General features: G+C 35.5%; 1 protein-coding gene across 4 annotated transcripts in view; it reads left to right on the forward strand.

Annotated features, from left to right (window-relative positions):
• LOC145293079 (uncharacterized) overlaps positions 1 to 19,597 on the forward strand; it is a 665,443-nt gene that overhangs the window by 439,642 nt on the left and 206,204 nt on the right. For all 4 annotated transcript variants that reach the window (XM_080139442.1, XM_080139450.1, XM_080139432.1 and 1 more), the window contains one exon: positions 11,415 to 13,372. In XM_080139442.1, coding sequence (XP_079995568.1) covers positions 12,236 to 13,372 — 1,137 coding nt within the window. In that variant the 5' untranslated portion in view covers positions 11,415 to 12,235. The remainder of the gene's footprint in view (positions 1 to 11,414; positions 13,373 to 19,597) is intronic.

The raw sequence follows: 19,597 nt of genomic DNA on the forward strand, positions 1-19,597 counted from the left end.
ACAATTTTAATGAACCACCGTTCTGCCAGATCAAACATACCCATTCCTGTTTCGATATATCTTCTATCATATGTAATCAGTTTTTTTTTAAATAGTCAACCATATAAGAGCCAATTCGTGACTAGATACACACACACATTCAGCTTTTTATATATATATATATATATATATATATATATATATATAGTTTTAAATAAAATACTAGGCGGAAGTTTCTCGAGAGCTCTTTCGGCTATCATCTCGTCAGGAGTAAATCGATAGCAATCTAAATAATATTGTAACGAAAATAAAGAGTTCTATTGGGGAACTTATTAAATGTGCCAACGTACGGGGACATTAATTAAATTTATTTACGTTTAAAAACGATTAAAAATATTGACACAACGAGAGAGAAAAAAAAGCGGGAGAAAAAATTCAAAGTTCCCCAAAGAGAAACAATGCGTTTGATGTTTCTTTTTGCCGGCACAAAGAAGGTTGACGCACCGCGATAGAGACGGCCTCCAAAATCTTTAAATGTTTTTTGGAGTCCGCTCTATGTAGCACCTCGAACCAATCTATTTTATATCTATCGGCACAGCACGGGTTGTCAACCAAATGCTGGCCAATAGCAGAGTCCAAGGCTGCAGAAGGAGGGACACCACCAAACCCCATCCTCCCTTGTCTGATCTTCGATGGAACATGCTGGTTTATACGAGTCAAAAGGTGCAAGGATGTTCGCCCAACATAACCAGCATCGCACTGGCATCTAAACTGATATACAATATTACTATTTTGGATGTAAGGCAAACTATCCTTGCGGAAAGACGGAAAAGCAGGTCTCGTAGTATATACCAAACGCAAGGTCACCGAATTGAAGTATTCGTAAATACTTCTTCGAATCTGTTTGGAAATTCTATTACTCCCCTTCCCAATCCACGGTAATTTCAAATAAACCGGGCATTTCAAGGGTCCAAACTTTTTAGGGGATTTAAAATCCGCAACCTTTTTGAAAATACAGTCATCAATAAGGTCAACAGGATAACCATTATTGATGAATATTTCCCTGATCTTATCGAGTTCAACATCTAATCTGTTAAGCGAACAAATCATGAGGGCTCTATGTACCAAAGTATTAATTAAGCCGACCGTACGTGATTTAGGTACAAAAGACAACCAGTTCACATATAGGCCAGTAAATGTCGGCTTTCTATAAATTGTAGTGAGAAAGCCCCCCCCCTTTGGCGTTCGACAAGAACATCCAAGAAAGGAAGCGAATTGTCCTTCTCACTTTCCATAGTGAACTTAAGAGCCCCATGTAAAGAATTCAACCTATTAAAAAATATTGACGCTTCACTTTGCGAAGGAAAAATAGCAAAAGTGTCGTCAACATATCGGAAATATGTAGTGGGTTTAGTTGTAGAATTAAACATAACGGATTCATAATACCCGACGAAAATGTCCGCTAAAGTTGGGGCCAACGGACTCCCCATTGAAACACCGTCAACCTGACAGTACATAATATCACAAAAACTAAATTCCACGGATATATATATATATATAGCGTCTCAAAAAGTATACTCTCGCTGTTGTCTAGACAATAGTGGTGATAAACTTCAATATTTGCAAAAATGATTCTTCAATTATATTTTTCTTCTGTGTTCGAACTATTTCACTCTATATTCAGAAGTAAATGTTTGTCGCCAATCGAAGTGTGAGTGCATGTGTACATTTTAGACACCTTATATATATACATATATATATATACATATACTACAAAGGTTTAATAGAATATTTTAAGAAACACTTTAGTAAGAGTTAAAACATATTTATTATTTGGAAAGGAAACATAAATAGAGGTGAAAGTCCTTAATCCGCTGAGTTTCAAAGAAATACTTTCCTTCTCATCAGAGGGAAGGAGTTAGCAAAATGCGTAAATAAATTTTCCTTGTAAAGTATTTAAAGAAACTAAGTATGAAAAGGATCATACTAGCATGAAAATGAAATATAGAATCATGAAACAGATTGAGTGGGGTATATATATATATATATATATATATATATATATATATATATATATGTTTTTAGAATATAATTATCCACTCACACGTGTTTCATCGTCTCCGACTCATTAGAGTGGCTGAATCTAGCAAGAATCAAAACCGGGACCCCTTGGGAAGAAGCCTAACCTCTTACCCCCTCCTCCACCTTGCTGACTGTTCAGATATATTTCGATTTACGTAGATATTATTTAATTTGTTTTTGCGATACGCTTTGAATGAAGTCAATTATTTACGAAAGTGCATTTTTACCTAAATGCGAGTTGGGAATAATTTTCCCTTTACCCAATTTGGTACCCCCATATGGGGAGCGACATATATATTGTTTTTAAAATATAATTATCCACTGACACGTGTTTCGTCGTCTACAACTCATCAGAGTGGCTGAATCTAGCGAGATTCGAAATAGTGATTGTTCATGTGTGTACAAAACGGACGCAAAAGTTATATTGATTTTGTTAAGCTTAATAAGAAAACGGGGGTTGGAATGTAGCATCTCACTGTTTATTTATACGCTCTGTTGTCAGATCATCGAAGTTAAGCAACGTTGAGCCCGGTTAGTATCAGATGGGTGACCATTTGGGAATTCTAGGCGCTGTATGTGCTCTCCGTTTATCTCGGCATTTATTTCCAGTCGTCCCGTGCTTCACTTGCCACTGGTATTTAACAATGTCGTCTCAGGAGAGGTGTGGTTGAGAGTGCTCACCTCCTGTCACGAAAATTTCATGGGTATCCATAGTCTGTCCAAGACTGAAGGAGCCTTTATTTTATTTTATTTTTTTTGTTTTTTGTTTTTTTGTTAAAGTGAACATTTATCGAGCTTTTATCATTAATTAAAAAAAAAAAATTTTAATATATATATCTAAATCCGCATGTTCTTATTAACGTTTGTGTAACAAGACGAATATATATTTCTTTATACACAAATAAATGCACATTGCTCTTTATTATAGAGTGGAGCATTATTGTATATATTATAGAGTGGAGGCTCTTTATTATTATTATTATTATTATTATTATTATTATTATTATTATTATTATTATTATTATTCAACTTGACAACACCAAAAAAGTCGATATGTCGTTAAATTGAAAATACAATGCAAATAATGAATCGTTTGCAATAGATATTAAACTTCCCAATTGAGTACCCCCCCCCCAAATTCATAGTAATAAGTCAAATACAGATTACAAAGTGTATTCTGGCATTAGACATCATCGCTAACCATCAGGCTGTTCGTGTCTTTCATGTCAATATTTTATCAAGATTTTACTTAACGGCAATACTTAATTTGCAGCGAAATAATTGCATTTATATATTGGAAAATGTGCCTGAATATGAAGTGTGTGATAACAGAATAGATTGTTTGAAAATGAAAAGTAAAAAAAAAAAAAAGTCAGTGTCCTTAGTTTGTCTTATCAACTATTAAATCTGTGGATTAAAATAAATGTCTGTCTCTTGCTCAAAGCTAAATGAAGAAGAAGAAGAAGAAGAAGAAGAAGAAGAAGAAGAAAAGGAAGAATGAATGAAGGAAGGAAGGAAGGAAATTAATATGATAAAGAGGGAAACTAAAAAAAATAAAGAAAGAAATTAATAAGATAAAAAAGAAAAAAGAAGACAAAAAACAAAGAAGAATATAACGAAGATAAAGAATGAAAATTATAACACAAATAATGATACCGTTAATTGAAATAAGACGTGAAAGAAGGCGGCGAATGGAAAAAAATAAATAAATTATTAAGATGAAAAAAAATAAATAAATGAAAAAGGAAATTAATAAGAAGAAGAGTAAGGAAAAAGGAAGAAATTAATAATAATAATAATAATAATAATAATAATAATAATAATAATAATAATAATAATAATAATAATAATAATAATTCTGTCTTCTTTTTCGTCTTCTTCGTTTTCTTCTTCCAACTTTTGATTGATTATATTTTTTTGCACCTCTTTCTTTTTCGAACTCATTCATCATCTTTATCGCATTTTTTTCATGTTGTTTTCTCTTCTTTGTTTTTGGTCATCTTCTTCTTCTTCTTCTTCTTCATACTGTTTTATTTTGCTCTCCTATTGTTCTCTCATTATTATTATTATTAGTAGTAGTAGTAGTAGTAGTAGTATACCCCTTATTCTTTTTTTTTTTTTTTTTGCTTTCGACTTCTCTACTCTTCTTCTATCGTCTTCACCTTCCTCATTTCTTCCTTTTTCCCCCTTTTTCGCCTTTTTTCTTCCCTTCCTTCTTCTCCCTCCTCGTCTCTTCTTCTTAATCATTCTTAACAAACTAATATATCTCCACTGCACTCTCATAAATGTCCCCTCCGTGTATTATCAATTGCGAAGGCAAACTTCCGGGCCAGAGCGATTCGCAGATTACAGCGTCTTTAGATAATTACGAACGACTGGAAGAATGCCCGCCTCTACCGCCGCCGCCATAACACACACACGCATACACACAAACAAACACACACACACACACACTCATTTTAGTGCCAAAGACGATCCGCGCCGTATCTAATATCGAAGCTTTTAAACGCAAAAATCTTCTTTTTTTTTTTCGCTGCAACTTTAATTAGTTGTCCGTCGTATCTTCAGCGTCACGTGGTGTACTCAAAGACACAATACAGTGATTGACAATAAAGTCTGTCGGTGAAAGTAACGTAGAAAACACAAGTTTACCCAGAAACATGTAAGTGGACATAATGGAAGGCGCCGTGGTGTTGGTTGATGTGTTTACCCAAATGCTTCCAATCTCCTCCTCCTTAGAGATTGTCTCAAGGGGACGTGTTAATTTTAAAGACATGTGCATGAATTGTACATAATTCTATAGTGAGCTTAGGCAATCTGACGTTAAGAATCTTATTCGCCGACTCGAAAGGATCTAGAAGAGATTGAGTCGACACAAAGAGCATCTGTAATCTTTTTATTAAAAATGATACATATATGTGTGTACGCATGTGTGCGCACGTGCGCATGTGTGTGTGTGTCTGTGTGTGGGGGGTGTTTGACACTCGTGTATGCGTTTAATAGCACCTTATTTATTCTACGAGACTGGAAACATAACTTTTCCAAAAAAATGGAAAATGATACTTGTTCAAGATTCGAACATATCTCCCTTCCGATGGTGGGGTGATGTGACACAAGGGGTAGAAAGTGGGATTTGAAAAACAGGGCTCTAGAGGAATAGCTCCATCATCATCCACCAGTAGGGGCGCCTCGGGTGATTAGCAATAAACTAACCTCTTTTCAAAGAGAGAATGTAACGCCTGGGAAGATGAGCCTCCCAGAACTGTATAGGACTAGTAACATGTTTCAATCAACAGGAAGCAAGGCATTTCAACAATAGCCTATACTCTGTTGGCTTTGGTGCCGAGGGAAAACACCTTTAGTTAGCGTCGCTTTACTTAACAAGAGAGAGAGAGAGAGAGAGAGAGAGAGTACATTGGTGAAAATAGCAACAGCCAAAATAAGGATAACGGTCCAGAATATATGCTACATAATAAAGAGAATACCATCTATCTTCTCCCTCGCCTAAGGGCTAAAGAGGATGCGTTCAACTGTGACGTGAGACAAGAATGAGAGAGAGTGTTTTTGTTTTCGATAGGCGAGTATCAACGGGAGTACTCAGTAATCCTTCCCATGCGTGTATAAAGATTCAAATCATCTCATCCGACGCTTACGTGTATCGACTCGCATTATCAAAAAGGACGAAGTGTGTGAACTCACCCAATAACGTAACATAGATCACCTCTATTAAACAATATCACGTCTACGTGTAATAGATGGCCGATATGAATTTTCAAAATTATTTCAGATTAGGAGTTATTAAATGCATCTTGGCATCTACAAGAGATGCTTTTTCCGAAGGTCCATCAGTTTGAAGTAGCATATTCCTTGTTAAACACGCAAGTTAAAATGTAGCACTACGATTGACCAATTCTTTATCATCTGGTCATAAAAATATATTGTCGGTGGCGTGCAAGTATAATGACAATTGTGTTCTGTTGTGTACACGTCTTAATAGCATAAAAGAGTTAACTAATCTCTGTCCTTCTCTCATCATGTTCATTACAGCTTTCTAACAACAGTGGCCTTTTGTGTGCTATTGTTCGTACTTGAAGTTATAAAACAACTACAAATTCGATTTAGGTTTTATATTCTTTTTCGTTGTATTTTATCTCCTTTTTTAGTAATACGCTATGTAGGGAGCTGAGCAGCGAGATGTGTGTTCACATTAAATTTAATTTTTTGCATATTATTACAATCAATGAAGCAGGAAACAGGAAGGGAATTCCAAAATCTTTCTTTTTTTTGTATAAGGTATCAAAATTCTCGTAGACTCTTGAAAATTCAGAATTCCTATATATATATATATATATATATATATATATATCTTATAAGATTACTGACCAATTTTTATGACTGCAGGTTCAAACGACACACAGAGTAGGAACTGGAATATACCTCAATAAAGTCTGATTGTCACAGCTGATGAATTTTAAAAATGCAATCTGAACGTGACGGCAAGTTAGTAGAACGATATTCAATAAAAATCTGTTTTAAATTTAGAAAAAAATGCCACAGAAACGTATGAAATGCTTAGGATTGGGAACATCTTGCATCAATCGAGTTTTTGATTGGCTAAAGAGATTCAAGGAAAGCAGGGAGTCTGTGAGGGATGATGAGAGGTGTGAGAGGGGTAAGGAAGCAGTTCGAACGAAGAAACTATTAGAGTCTAAGGCTTTCCGGTATATAAAACCTTTATAATAAAGGGGTGGAATTTTGCTGCTTGATGTGTAATTCCATAAAAGTTCTTGTTAAACACGCACATATTGCAGCGATCGGACACAGTTGGAGTTTGGTTGATACTGCAGGACCTATTAGATTGGAGATTTTTTGGACTCTAAAAGGGAGAGCCTACTAGTGGGTGCACGAGTCTAGATGTGGAAACATTACTCAACATATATTATTTCGATACAGATTATATATATATAAATATATATATATATATGTGTGCGTGTGTGTGTGTTCGTATGTAGTCATCCACATGTAATTCTGTTTCGTTGTATCACAACTCATCAGTGCGGCTAGACTAGCATCTTTCCCAAGCCGATGATTGAACTTAGAACCATTGCGTTGACAATAGGCAGTTCTACTCATCGACCCACGCTCGTAAATGAACTACACTTTGAAATGTCCATTTCAAACTAACATTTCTCCACCACTTTTATAGATGATCAAGCCGCTTGTCTTTGTTTACAATCAAACAGCGAGTCTCGCACACACACACACACACACACACACACATATATTATGAAATACGCAAAACATACATTTTACTTGATTGTATCCACGAGAAACGGGAAGATTCAATGAACACATCTTAATATATTTTCTTTTTCTTCACTCAAATTTGCTTATAAATAAATAAATGCGCTCAAAAGATTCAGAACATTCTTTTTTAAAAATTATAGAATTTCTTAGATTTCAATATGACTTCCGAAATGTTAATAACGACAGGAAGAGTTGAAAATGTTGGAGTTTTTTAGCGGGGGACGGCGGAGTGGGGGCGAATGCATCCTTTAAACTTTTCTGTGGAGAAAAATAAAACGAGAATGAAAGGAAGCTTTTTTCTTAGCAAGTTTAACAACGTATTGGGAAGAATATCTTTGCTATTATATAAAAGGAACCTTGCGCGTGCGCGCGTGTGTGTGTGTGTGTGTGTGTGTGTGTGTGTGTGTGTGTGTGTGTGTGTGTTGGAGTGAGTTCCCTATGGACTCAAAAACGGCTGAGTCGATTTATATGAAATTTCACATGAAGGTACTTTATATGCCTGGCAGTGTTCTTAGGTTTTGTATCGGAATGCCTCGATAAGTATCGATAATCGATAATCGAAAAAAAAAATCCGATGAAAGAAGGAACAGCGATTTTGACCAAACTTAACATCTTACACAGCCTAACATCAGAAGTGCATTTGAAAAGTTTTATTACCGCACAAACCGAAAGGCCCGACATATAAAATGAACAGTATGTTCTTTGATATGACAGGGACGCGTTTGAAATGAATGTTTTTGTTTAGAGCACAATTGAAGCAAGCACTTGACTTTTGCATTTTAAACTTTAATTAAAGCCATTATATATGAAAGAATAATTTTATAAAATCAACAGTAGGTTCTCTACAATGCAATGTAGACAACAATGTATTATGTATTGAGTCACTGTGTTGATGCATGTGAAGTTTCCTCCCGTTGTATAGTGATGGTTCCCAGACTAGAGCAGGTAATCAATCGATTTGATTGAAAATGGGCGATTTCATCGATCCCGATTACAAAAAATATATAGGAGTGTGAAATATTCGTTGATCCTCATTCGGGTAGTGTCGGGTCTTCCTGCTAGTCGTCAATAAAACAATTAGACGAAAAGATGAGATTTTCATACAAATAGTTGGTATACGTTGCAGAAACTATCATTGTTGTTTCGATTTTTATATTTCGTCCTGCTCGATATTTTCCTTGGAATTGTCATACATACATGAAATCGGGGAAATTTTCACTCTCGCACTTAGATTCACTACAAGTGCTACCCATGTACACCAGGAATAATTCTATCATATATGATACACATACTTTTATAAAAACGTTATTATTTTGCATTTTAGTCTTGCTATTGTATGTTTGATACTCTAAATGTTCAACCTAAACAAGAAACGTTCTCTCTGTCACATTACCAGTTCGATCTTTGGTATCATCCTTTGTTTTTCTCTCTCGGCCGTGTATAATCTAAATTATTTCTTTTACATTCTCGCTTACCGGAAAAAAAATGAACAGATTAATCTATCGAACATTTTCTGTTTCTGATTATTTTAAACTAATTCGATCTTCTCAAAATGCTAATATAGTTAACCCATTTGTTTTTCATTTTTGCATACACTTCACTTAATATGATATCTTATATTTCATCGTTATTGGGTGATGATTCTTCTTTAAAACGCAATGGATTTGCCTTCACTACGATTGAATAACTTATTTCTAATCGCTTAACGTCGTTTTGTTTTTCCCATACTTTATAATTTTGAAAGAAAATGGCGTCGGTTCCATTTAAAACACTCACTAACTTATCTAAAATACTTGTTATTAATAATCGTTCGCTTGTACGTATTGTACATATTTGATTACTGTTGGATGTGTCGTTTTACAGTAATTGGCGTTGCGCGCGTGCCTTCTTCCATAGCTTCAACGCACGCATTGAGCAAGTCTTCTGGTCATATAGCAATATAATTACGCGATCTGTTGCCCTTACAGCAGTCATGTAAGTTCTTCACAGTTTATCATTAATTGAATTTACAGTTTATTTTTAAATAACCGCCTATGAAAACACAGAGAAATAGTGAAACATAATATCTAAATAGACTTATACGCTTTTTTTGTATAAACACCATTTTAATAGTCTTTCTTTAAAAAAGTTGATAAAGTAATTCTTAAGATTTTTTTAAAAGTAATCTTATCTCCATGTTATCTTAATTACCTTCCTTGCTAGAAAGTGGATTAAAATGATGTCTCTTGCCCAAATGTGGTGACTGCTGTTTACGTTTTTGTACAAAACATTCGAACACAGTTTCTTTTCGGGATTATAAAATATAATATTAAAATAATTTAAAATTTTCCGAGATACTTGACAATGGACTTTAGGATTTTGTCTAGTCTTGGTGGAGAATTTACTTTAATTCGTATATTGTTGGATTTTTCTTGTACATACTTAAAAATTTTCTGAAGAGAGTTGCTGCTTGAACAATTGTTATTTTATATTGGTTGATGAAAAAATAAATTTCGAATTGAAAGAGCTGTAAACAATTTGATACATTTGAGTATGTTCTTTATTTAAACTCAGAGATTTTCTCTAGCACCAAAGCCAACACAGTCTACGCCATTTCTGAAATGGATTTTTCCTGTTGACTGCAATACATTGCTGGTTCTGATTAGTTCTAGGAGGTCCATTCTCTCAAACTTTGCCTTCTCCCTTTGAGAACGAGTTAGTTTATTGCTAATCACTTGAGGTGCCCTTACCACGGAATGTCGACGGGGCTTCCCAGTAATTTTTTGTGGGCTAGAGTGCTTCTCCTTCAGGTGCTGTCTCTTCAATTCCACTTTCCGAGTCTAGTGTCACATCATTCAGCCGTAGGAGGGAGGTAAATAACTGTACTTTTTATTTGGAATATGATTTGAAAATAATTTCAAGTGAAAGTATCTATCTGCCTGTGTCTGTCTGTCTGTACATTTCCCTACACAATAACTCTGTCAATTTTTAGTCTACAGACTCGACATTTGATATACAGGGTACTGAGATTTGGAAAAATCTTTGTAATTCATTTTCGGCAAGAAATTTGCCTATTAAGGGTTCAAAGTTCAACGATTTGACCTTAGAGAATTCTACCAAACTCCTCCGACAATTTGGGGTATAAACACTTGAAATTTTAGATATAGGTTCCCGGAACATGGCTCTAACTAAATAACTTGATTTGAGTCAAAAACAATAAATGTTAAGGGGTCATAATAGGGGTCAAATTTTTAAAAACATTTGACCTCTATCAAATTACACAGATAATTTCTGGTCTAAACATTTGAAAGCTTTTTAATCGGTTTGGGTCGAAAATTTGAGCTACCAATATATAAGTGTATGTATGTTTGTATGTCTGCCTAAAACTTTCGACAGAGGCGACGGATTTTCACAAGATCAGTACTGTCTTGAAGCTCGACTCTTCCGACGACAAATACCGAAAAATTGGCTAAAAACATTAATTTCTTCATCCTAAACTGGTCACTTTTCTACAGGGAGGGGTCGCCTTTTTTCGCCAATATTTTCGAAAGTCATCCCCTTTTTTCCATTGTCTAGCCTTTAATGTCTAGCCTTTTTTCCATTGTCTAGCCTTTAATTGTCTAGCCTTTTTTCCATTATCTAGCCTTTAATGTCTAGCCTTTTTTCCATTGTCTAGCCTTTAATGTCTAGCCTTTTTTCCATTGTCTAGCCTTTAATGTCTAGCCTTTTTTCCATTGTCTAGCCTTTAATTGTCTAGCCTTTCTCTAGTTAATATGTGTGTATGTGCGTGTGTTTTAAATACAAATAGACTTTCTCTTCATATTCGACGATAGTTTCCAGTCTAGTCGTCTTTCTTCAATTATTGCTACGTCGATTCGTAATGGAATTTGGTATATTTGATATTTGTCGATTATGACAAGCATAATATATACGGAAATATTTCGTCGACTTGAAGTAGACATGTTTGATAAACTGTGTGATATTGAATTAATTAAAATCAGTTTCTTTCACTTATATTTGTTAAATATTTTCTAAATGTTTTCTTTTTTCTTGTGTATTTCATCTAGGTACAATGACTGACAGACAGGATTCAAGAGAAGTCCAGTCGATGCGGAAAAAATGAAGAAAAAAATGTCTTCGAAAGAAAAGTTATTTTTTGTCGTTTCGCGTATTTAAAAAAAAATTGTGAACAATTAAAATAATGTAATGGCGGAAGAACTCGGGAATAAGAAAAAAGAAAACTCGAAATGAAAAAGATAAGAGAAACCTAAGAAATGAGAAAAAAATTATTTGCATTTATTAGCACACCTGTCTCCGATATAACAATCATCTCTTTAAGAAAAGTGCTTTTAGGAAAAAGCTCGCAATAGCCATTTAAAAATGGAGAAAGAAAACGAATTAATCGAATTAAATATTAAACGTTTTAAAAAATAATGAATACAAAACGAAACAAATGCTTAAATATGAAAAAAGTATTTAAGTTGAATAATGTTTAGAACAAAATAATGTTGAACAAAACAAAGTTTGAGACGAAAATAAAAATACGAAAACAAATTTAAATTTGATGATGCCTAAAAGAATATTGAAGACAAAAAGAAAACAAACTTACGTTCAATTATGTCTACAAAAACGGAATGTTTTAGACAAGAGCAAAAACTCAAAGAAACACATATCTTATTTTTACATGAATAATTTGAATTAAATACACGCCCAAAAAGAATTGGAAAATTTTTCAGGGTTTTTTTTTCCTTGCTAAGTTTGTTTTTATAATAATATTTAAAAAAAAAAAAAAAAAGGTTTTAGACTTTCTATAATACTCGAAGAGAGATCGAAAACAAACCAAATACGATTTTTTAGGTTTTAATTTGAAACTCACAAAAAAACAAAGATGGCGAAGGTATGCCGCTGTGTAAAACTGAACGATCGCTTCGATGCTCAAGTGTTTACACTCACTTTGCCGAAAGCCGTGGTGCGTGAATTATCCCCGGATGTTTTTTCCACGGAAATCGTGCACGGTTACCACAAATGGAACGTGTCGTTCGTGAAGAGCGAGAAACACTTGGGGGCATACCTGAAGTTGTTGACACCGTCCTCCGGCCTCGTGTGTCGCGTCGACTACTCGTTTACGTGTCTCAACAAGGACCACTTCACGCGTAACGAGTCGTTCATGGAGAAGAACTGCGATTTCACGCCGGACACGGTCGTCCACGGTCGTAAGACCTTCATCGGACTGCTGGATATGAGCAAGCGAAACTTTATGCAGGACAGTGGCGAATTTCTCGTGGAACTCGAGATCCGGAACGTGATCTCGACATTTGTCTACGACCTGGCCCTACCGAAGGGGGCGCATGCGGTCACTGTCAATGAGAAACTGGAGACGCCCTATTTCTCGTTCGGGGTTTTTGATTGGAGCGTCTCCTTGTTTAACCCGACCGGTGCCCACTACAACGAAGGGAAGACGGCCGTGCAACTCAATCGTCACACAAGTTTCGACCACCTCTGCAATGTTAAGTACGAGATAGCGCTCGGAGAAGACGACATGTATCAGACTGGCCTGATCACACAGACTCTGGACACTTCGGGCGTCGGCGATCCACTGATCGTGGCGGCCTCGATCTACGAACTGTCGCAGGGCACCCTCAGCATACCGGTGAAGGTGATTATGCGATCCGTGGTGTCGGTCAGCGAGGTAACAATGGATGCCTTCGGCCAAGGTTGCAATCGTGCACACTGCTACGACAGGGACAAGCAGGCGTGGATGATAGAGGGAGATGCTAGCGGCAAGTGCCTGGCCTTCCGCCTATACTACACTGACATATCGCACGTGCCGAGAAAGTTCACGCGGTTCGTCAGTTGGAACATAAGCGTTCTGACCCACGCGTTGTCGTCGTCCGTGACGGGCACAACTGGTCCGGCCAACGTCAACAAAGCGGTCAAGGCTATCGATGGACCTTTCAACAAGTACTACGTACAGCAGGACTTAGACGAAGGCTTCGTCATGCACACAAATATACCTGTAGAGATGGTAAGTAGACGAAACTGGAGAACAAAAATGCCTCCTCCCAGATAATTATTCACTTGCCCTTAATATGCACTATGAATATATCTTATATTTATATGTAATATTTTCTACATAAATATATTTTATGTTATATTTATGTTAGTTTATATACATATATTATACGTTTTTTTATACATATATAGCATTTATGTATTTGTAGGCTTAAAATATATATTTTATATAATATGTGCGTTATATATATATATATATATATATATAAATATATATCTATATATATATATACGTTCTTCAGAAAATGTATATATGTTATTATGTGTTTGTGTGTGTATTATAATACATATATGTGTGTGTGTGTCTGTATATATTATGTTAAGTAATTATATATGTGTTAGATTATGTTTGTGTGTGTATATATATAATAATTATGCATATATATCATATATATGAGTTATATATATATATATATATATATATATATATATATATATATATATCTTCTGTTGATAATTAAATGTGTGTATATATATATATATCTTCTGTTGATAATTAAATGTGTGTGTATATATATATATATATATATATATATATATATGTATATATATATATATCTTCTGTTGATAATTAAATGTGTGTATATATATATATATTCAAACACTACCGTGTTTGGATATATGGTTAAATGGCAGTTTATGTCATTTAAAACTGCTTTAAAGCTTTATCGTTCACTTATTTTTCAACCAAATTTCGAGCAATTATTACAGTTTATAGATCACCTTTTCAGCTATATTGTGAAAAAATTCTACATTTTCGGTCAGTAAAACAAAAGTTATGATGAATTTAGCGGTGTTCAAAATCGTAAAAACAAACGTAAGGAGGTGGCCGACGTTTTTTAGGAATGGTTTACATATCAACCACGTGGATTCAATGTGTAGTGTTACTACTAATTCACTGCTGTTGAGAAATGAGAAGAAACAAGTGAAACAGACAGAATGAAAGAATGCAAGGGAGATAATTGGGGGGTTATTGAAGCAGACGAGTTCCGTACATTGTTGTTACATATGTGTATGTTATGTTTGGGGGGGGGCAAAATAATAAGACTGAAATTAAACAAAGAACAAGTGAATTTATTGGATGCCTGGAAAAATCATGGATTATAATAGAAAAGTGTGTGTTATGTTATTTTGTCAGATTGTATTTGACAATCATTTTTCATAAATTATTTATATACATATGTGTGTGTTTTATTTTTATATTGTGTTTTTCGAGAGTAATATTTTATGACTAGATTGACATGTAAGATTGTACTAGACTCTTACCCGCAAGGTTTTATAATTCCCATAGATACACGTAAGTATGGTGAATATACAAGATAAATATATATTGATTCGAGAAAGATGGAGATAAAAAAGAATAAGCCGCCTATAAAAATGCATTAGAGTCATCCAATGAATAGCTCATCGTGCGAAATTAGTGATGATGACTAAAACCGAATAATTTATTAAATTATATGTTTTTAGACGTTTTCTCATTGCCTATATACTTACATTTTGTTTCATTTCTATTTCATTATTCCCTATACCATATTATCAATAATTTTTTCTAATTAGGTTTTTTTAACACTTTTCCGCATTTTCTATACACCTCGATGCATTTTTCTATTAGAATTTCACGCCATGGCGCAGTGGTTAGAGTACTTGGAAAATCAATGATAAAAGTGATAGTCTCCTGAAGGTTGACGGTTCAATCCTCGGTGTAGGCGATCGAAAAATATAATTGCGAATTACTTAGGACCTCTATCGAGTCCGGAACAAGAGCATACTACCACCGTGAAATAACGTAAATAAAGGGTTCCGCTTGAAATTCCGTCTAAATTCTCGAGTTCGATAGAAACATTCCCGAGTTCGACAAGATACACCTGATAATAGGGCAATAGCACTTCATCCTTGGACGTACTTGGCTTTTATACAGGTAGAAAATTGCATCGGTAGTGATATATCTACTGGAGCGGTAGAACAATCCCAACATTTTTCCAACGACATTGGCAACGAGTTTGATGTATGTGTTCTATTTCAGATCAGGCGTTAATAATGGAAAGATAGAAGCTTGGTTTTAGATACATTAAAATTAACCAGCCATTTCTTTCCCCATTACACCGCGTGCTCAAGATCAGAGGAGAGAGAATCAGAGAGAATTTGGTCATTTGCGGCCTTTGAATTGTTGCCATAGATGGTAGTGTCGAAAGCATAAATGTCTACGAATGATCTTAGGGTGTGATTTGGGAGATCTTTGATGTAGATCAAAAAGAAAGTTGGGCCCAGTATGAACGCCTGAGGGACTCCGGCATTAATATTGTGAGCTTCTTATTTTTGCCTATCAACTGCTACTCTTATGAATCTATCAGACAGAAATGATTTAATAAATAAGACAGCTGAAGATCTTATAGAATAGAGAATTATGCCATATCCTATCAAAAGTCTTTGATATGTCAAGAGCAATTGCCCTAGAAAGGAAGCCTCTGTCCAGAGATTCGCTAATCCTATGAGCTATAACTGTTTGCACATCTGTTGTAGATCTAGCAGAATGGAAACCATATTGTATTTCACTGGGGAGGTTATTTTTGCTGAGGTTTTTGACTACCTTTTTATTTAATATGGATTCCAATAACTTAATCATGATGCACAGGAGACTTGTTGGTCTGTTCTGAGAAGGAGATGGCCGATCATCTGAATTTTTAAATACGGTTCATACTGATGAGGTTTTACAGGGTGTTGAGGAGCAATTCTCATTAAGACAACGCTTAAACAGCTTTGTAAGTAGAGGAGCTTGTTCTGTTTGAAGCTTCTTCAGCACTATAATTGTAATGCCGTCAGGGCCCGTTGCTTTACTGGAATCAAGTTTTTTATTAGCTTGGCAACATTACGCACAGATATTTGTATGTCGCATAACGTGTTTTCAAAAACCGGAGGAAATACGGAGGCAGCCTTGATCGCATAGAGTAGAATTAGCTGCAAAGTTCTTGGCAAAGAATTTTTTATTTTTGTCTGATGCTGACGAGATTACCTCAGGTTGGGATAGACCACACGCTTCTGTTCAGGACCCTGTTTGTAACTTGCCAAAATTGGTGGTAGCCAAGCCGCTACTCAGCTACTTTGTACTTAACGGACTGAGCATACAACTATACTGCATTCTTTATTACTCTTTTGCAGCGATTGCTGAAAGTCCTGAAGGCGGATTTAGTCTCAGTACATCTATTACGTTAGAAGCAATGGAAAAGGCGGTTTCTGTGCGCAATTGCAGCAACACATTCTGGAGAGAACCACTGCTGGCTGTTAGGTTTTTCCTGGAAGTTTTTGGAGAGTATGAAGCAGTCTATACCTACAATTAACCATTCTGTCAGGTGTAATACGATAGAGAACGTCTTCTTTTTAAACATGGAACGCAGGGGTAGATCTGATATAAATGTACGGAAGCTATCCCAGTTAGCCATAGAGTATCGATATACTGTATTATGGAGAGGTACTCTGAGGACGTATTACATTTTGTTTTTATCTTAACTGAGACAACCCAATGGTCGGAAAATCCCAGTAGAGACAGAACGAAAGATGAACATAGCTCAGAGCAAGTTGTGAGTAAAAGGAGACTTGCATACTGATCGTCAGTGTCGGGTACACGGGTGAATTCATAAACAATCTGAGTTAGATCATAAGCAATTGAGAAATTGTGACAGAACTCATCATCTGTCTTTTTTGAGTGTGCTAACCATTCCACATTGTGAACATTGATGTGTCCACTGACGTGAAGAATGAGCAGAGAGGATGTGGTCAATTTTCTCAGATATGATCTTAAAGACAGTAGTTGTTGTGGGGCGATAAAGAGCAAATATAAACGCAGTGATGTCAGCAAGTGCAACCTGGAAGAAGCATGTATAGGGTAATTTAGGATCTCCTCTGGAGATGTCCCTTCTACATAGAAAGCCATCTCTAATGTATGCACATATTTCATGCCAATGTTGACATTGGGGGTCAAATTTTGATGTTAAGTAAGAGTATCCTTTAATCATGAACTCAACTAGGGAAACAGTCGGCCCAATGCCAGTTTCGCTTAGGAAGAATAAGTCTGGTTTGGTCTCCTGTAATTAGATTTCAACTTTTGGAAGGTTGGAACGTAGACACCTGATGTTGGAGAAAGAGAAATAAAAGTGGGCGTCTACGTTGGAGTTGAAGTTCTGGGTTTAATCGTGTATTCTTTCTGGAGACTTTACATGTGGAGTTTTCGGATTTGTGGAACAGGTCAACAGACTTTATTAGATCAGGACAAAGAGTAAAAGTAAGGGATAAAAAGAAACGAGGAAATATTTTGTAGTCCATGATAAGGTAAAGCCGTAACAATTACCCACTAATATCGAAAAGCCTCACCAGAAGCTACTCTATAGTCCAGAATCCATTCACCAAATGGCAATACAGCAGCCCCAGTACTTTGCACTTATTGGTTAATCCAAGGTTCGATCCCTGACTATGAGGCGGATAACGTCAGCCCAGATAGAAAGTCTAACTCTAACACCCTTATTAGTGACAGCCACAAGGATAGATAGAGAAACAGAAAATGTCCGACATATCAGGCGACTGCTCACCCAACAATTCTACCGACCTAGAATACAGCTTTGTCTTCTCCCTTTGTCAGAAAAATCACTCATTCTTAATGAAGACTGGGTGACAAATTAGGAGAAGCGAGAGTTATGGAAGCTGCCAATAACGCATCCACAATGCATTGTCTACTCTCCATTAGAAAAAAAATAACAATAATAAGTATTGTACTTAACATAAGTGTAATTGAGAGAAAAGTATGGCGATAGATTCCGTACTTTCACAGAAAAAAAAGAACGTAGTTGGCAAAATTTACGTATGTAATTCTTACACTAGTGGATCACCACACTGTTCAGCATATCAAGGTATAATTTGGTGTTAACTCTCAAGCCGACTTCAGAGATGTGAGGTGGCATGGTGTGGCCCTCAGTTGAAACAACACCAAAAACCAATACCGTGTCCGGAAATTTATTTTTCATCACCATGGACACGTTCCTGTTATTCATGGCAATCCAGCAATGCATTTTGAGGGTGCTGACAATGGTCCTGTTGTCATAACTTGGTTCGGTAGAGAGCATGAGTTATACATCGGCGCATCTCCGTTCTCACTTATTGTGTCACTTTCAGACATGATAGGAGGCTCCCATCGCTCTTGGGATTTGTACACAACTGGTCAACTAGTAGATGGTCTGCTAGAAAAAAGAAAACCGGTTTTCATCAAATGGAAATGGAATCATGTCGTCTTATCTAAGGCGAAAATTTTATCGTTCCACCCTGTATATTGAGCCCAATATATAGTAATGGTCGAATCCCCTATATATAAGTGACAAAGTAGTTTGGTAGATACCGTTCCCCACACAAACAGACACGGTTATTATATATATATATATATATATATATATATATATATATATATATATATATATATATATATATATATATATACACACTCTAGCACTCTAGTTTATATGTTCAAATTTCATTTAAAAGGATCGGTTTTCAAATAAAATTTAAAATTTATTGTTTGAATCAAAGAATACAATGTTTTCATCAATGTCTTTAATCCATGAGTGTTCAATGTAAGCACATCTCCTCAGAGGAAAATTTCTAGCAAAATATTAACATTGGTTCGCAATAATTTTGCTAAATAGCACATACAGAGAAAAATATTAAACGCGAAATGCCTTTAAGGGACATAGATAAAGGGATAAAGGGACATAGACTAGAAACCACTAGATTCACCAACCTGTAATCTAATTCATTTCAATACCTCAAAGTATATATATATGTATATATATACAGGGTGACCAAAAAACAAAAGCTAAATGGAGGCCATCTAGAACATATGCTGTAGAACGGAGAAAAAAAGCCAAAAACACTAGTGTTTTGATGTGATGTTTTGAATATAATAAACTAATTATGACCAAAGTTTTATTTCATTCGGACAAAACACCAAGAAACGGGGCCTAATTAGAGTTGGGGCCCGTTTTTGGGGGGTCACTCTGTGTGTGTATATATATATATATATATATATATATATATATATATATATATAGAGAGAGAGAGAGAGAGAGAGAGAGAGTGAACGATAGATAAGATCTTTGGTTCGGTTTGGTTTGGCTTGGTTTCGTTTCGTTTCGTTTCG

The sequence above is a fragment of the Euprymna scolopes genome, chromosome 2 (genome assembly GCF_053919585.1).
Source record: "Euprymna scolopes isolate OS-2025 chromosome 2, ASM5391958v1, whole genome shotgun sequence".
Lineage (NCBI taxonomy): Eukaryota > Metazoa > Mollusca > Cephalopoda > Sepiida > Sepiolidae > Euprymna > Euprymna scolopes.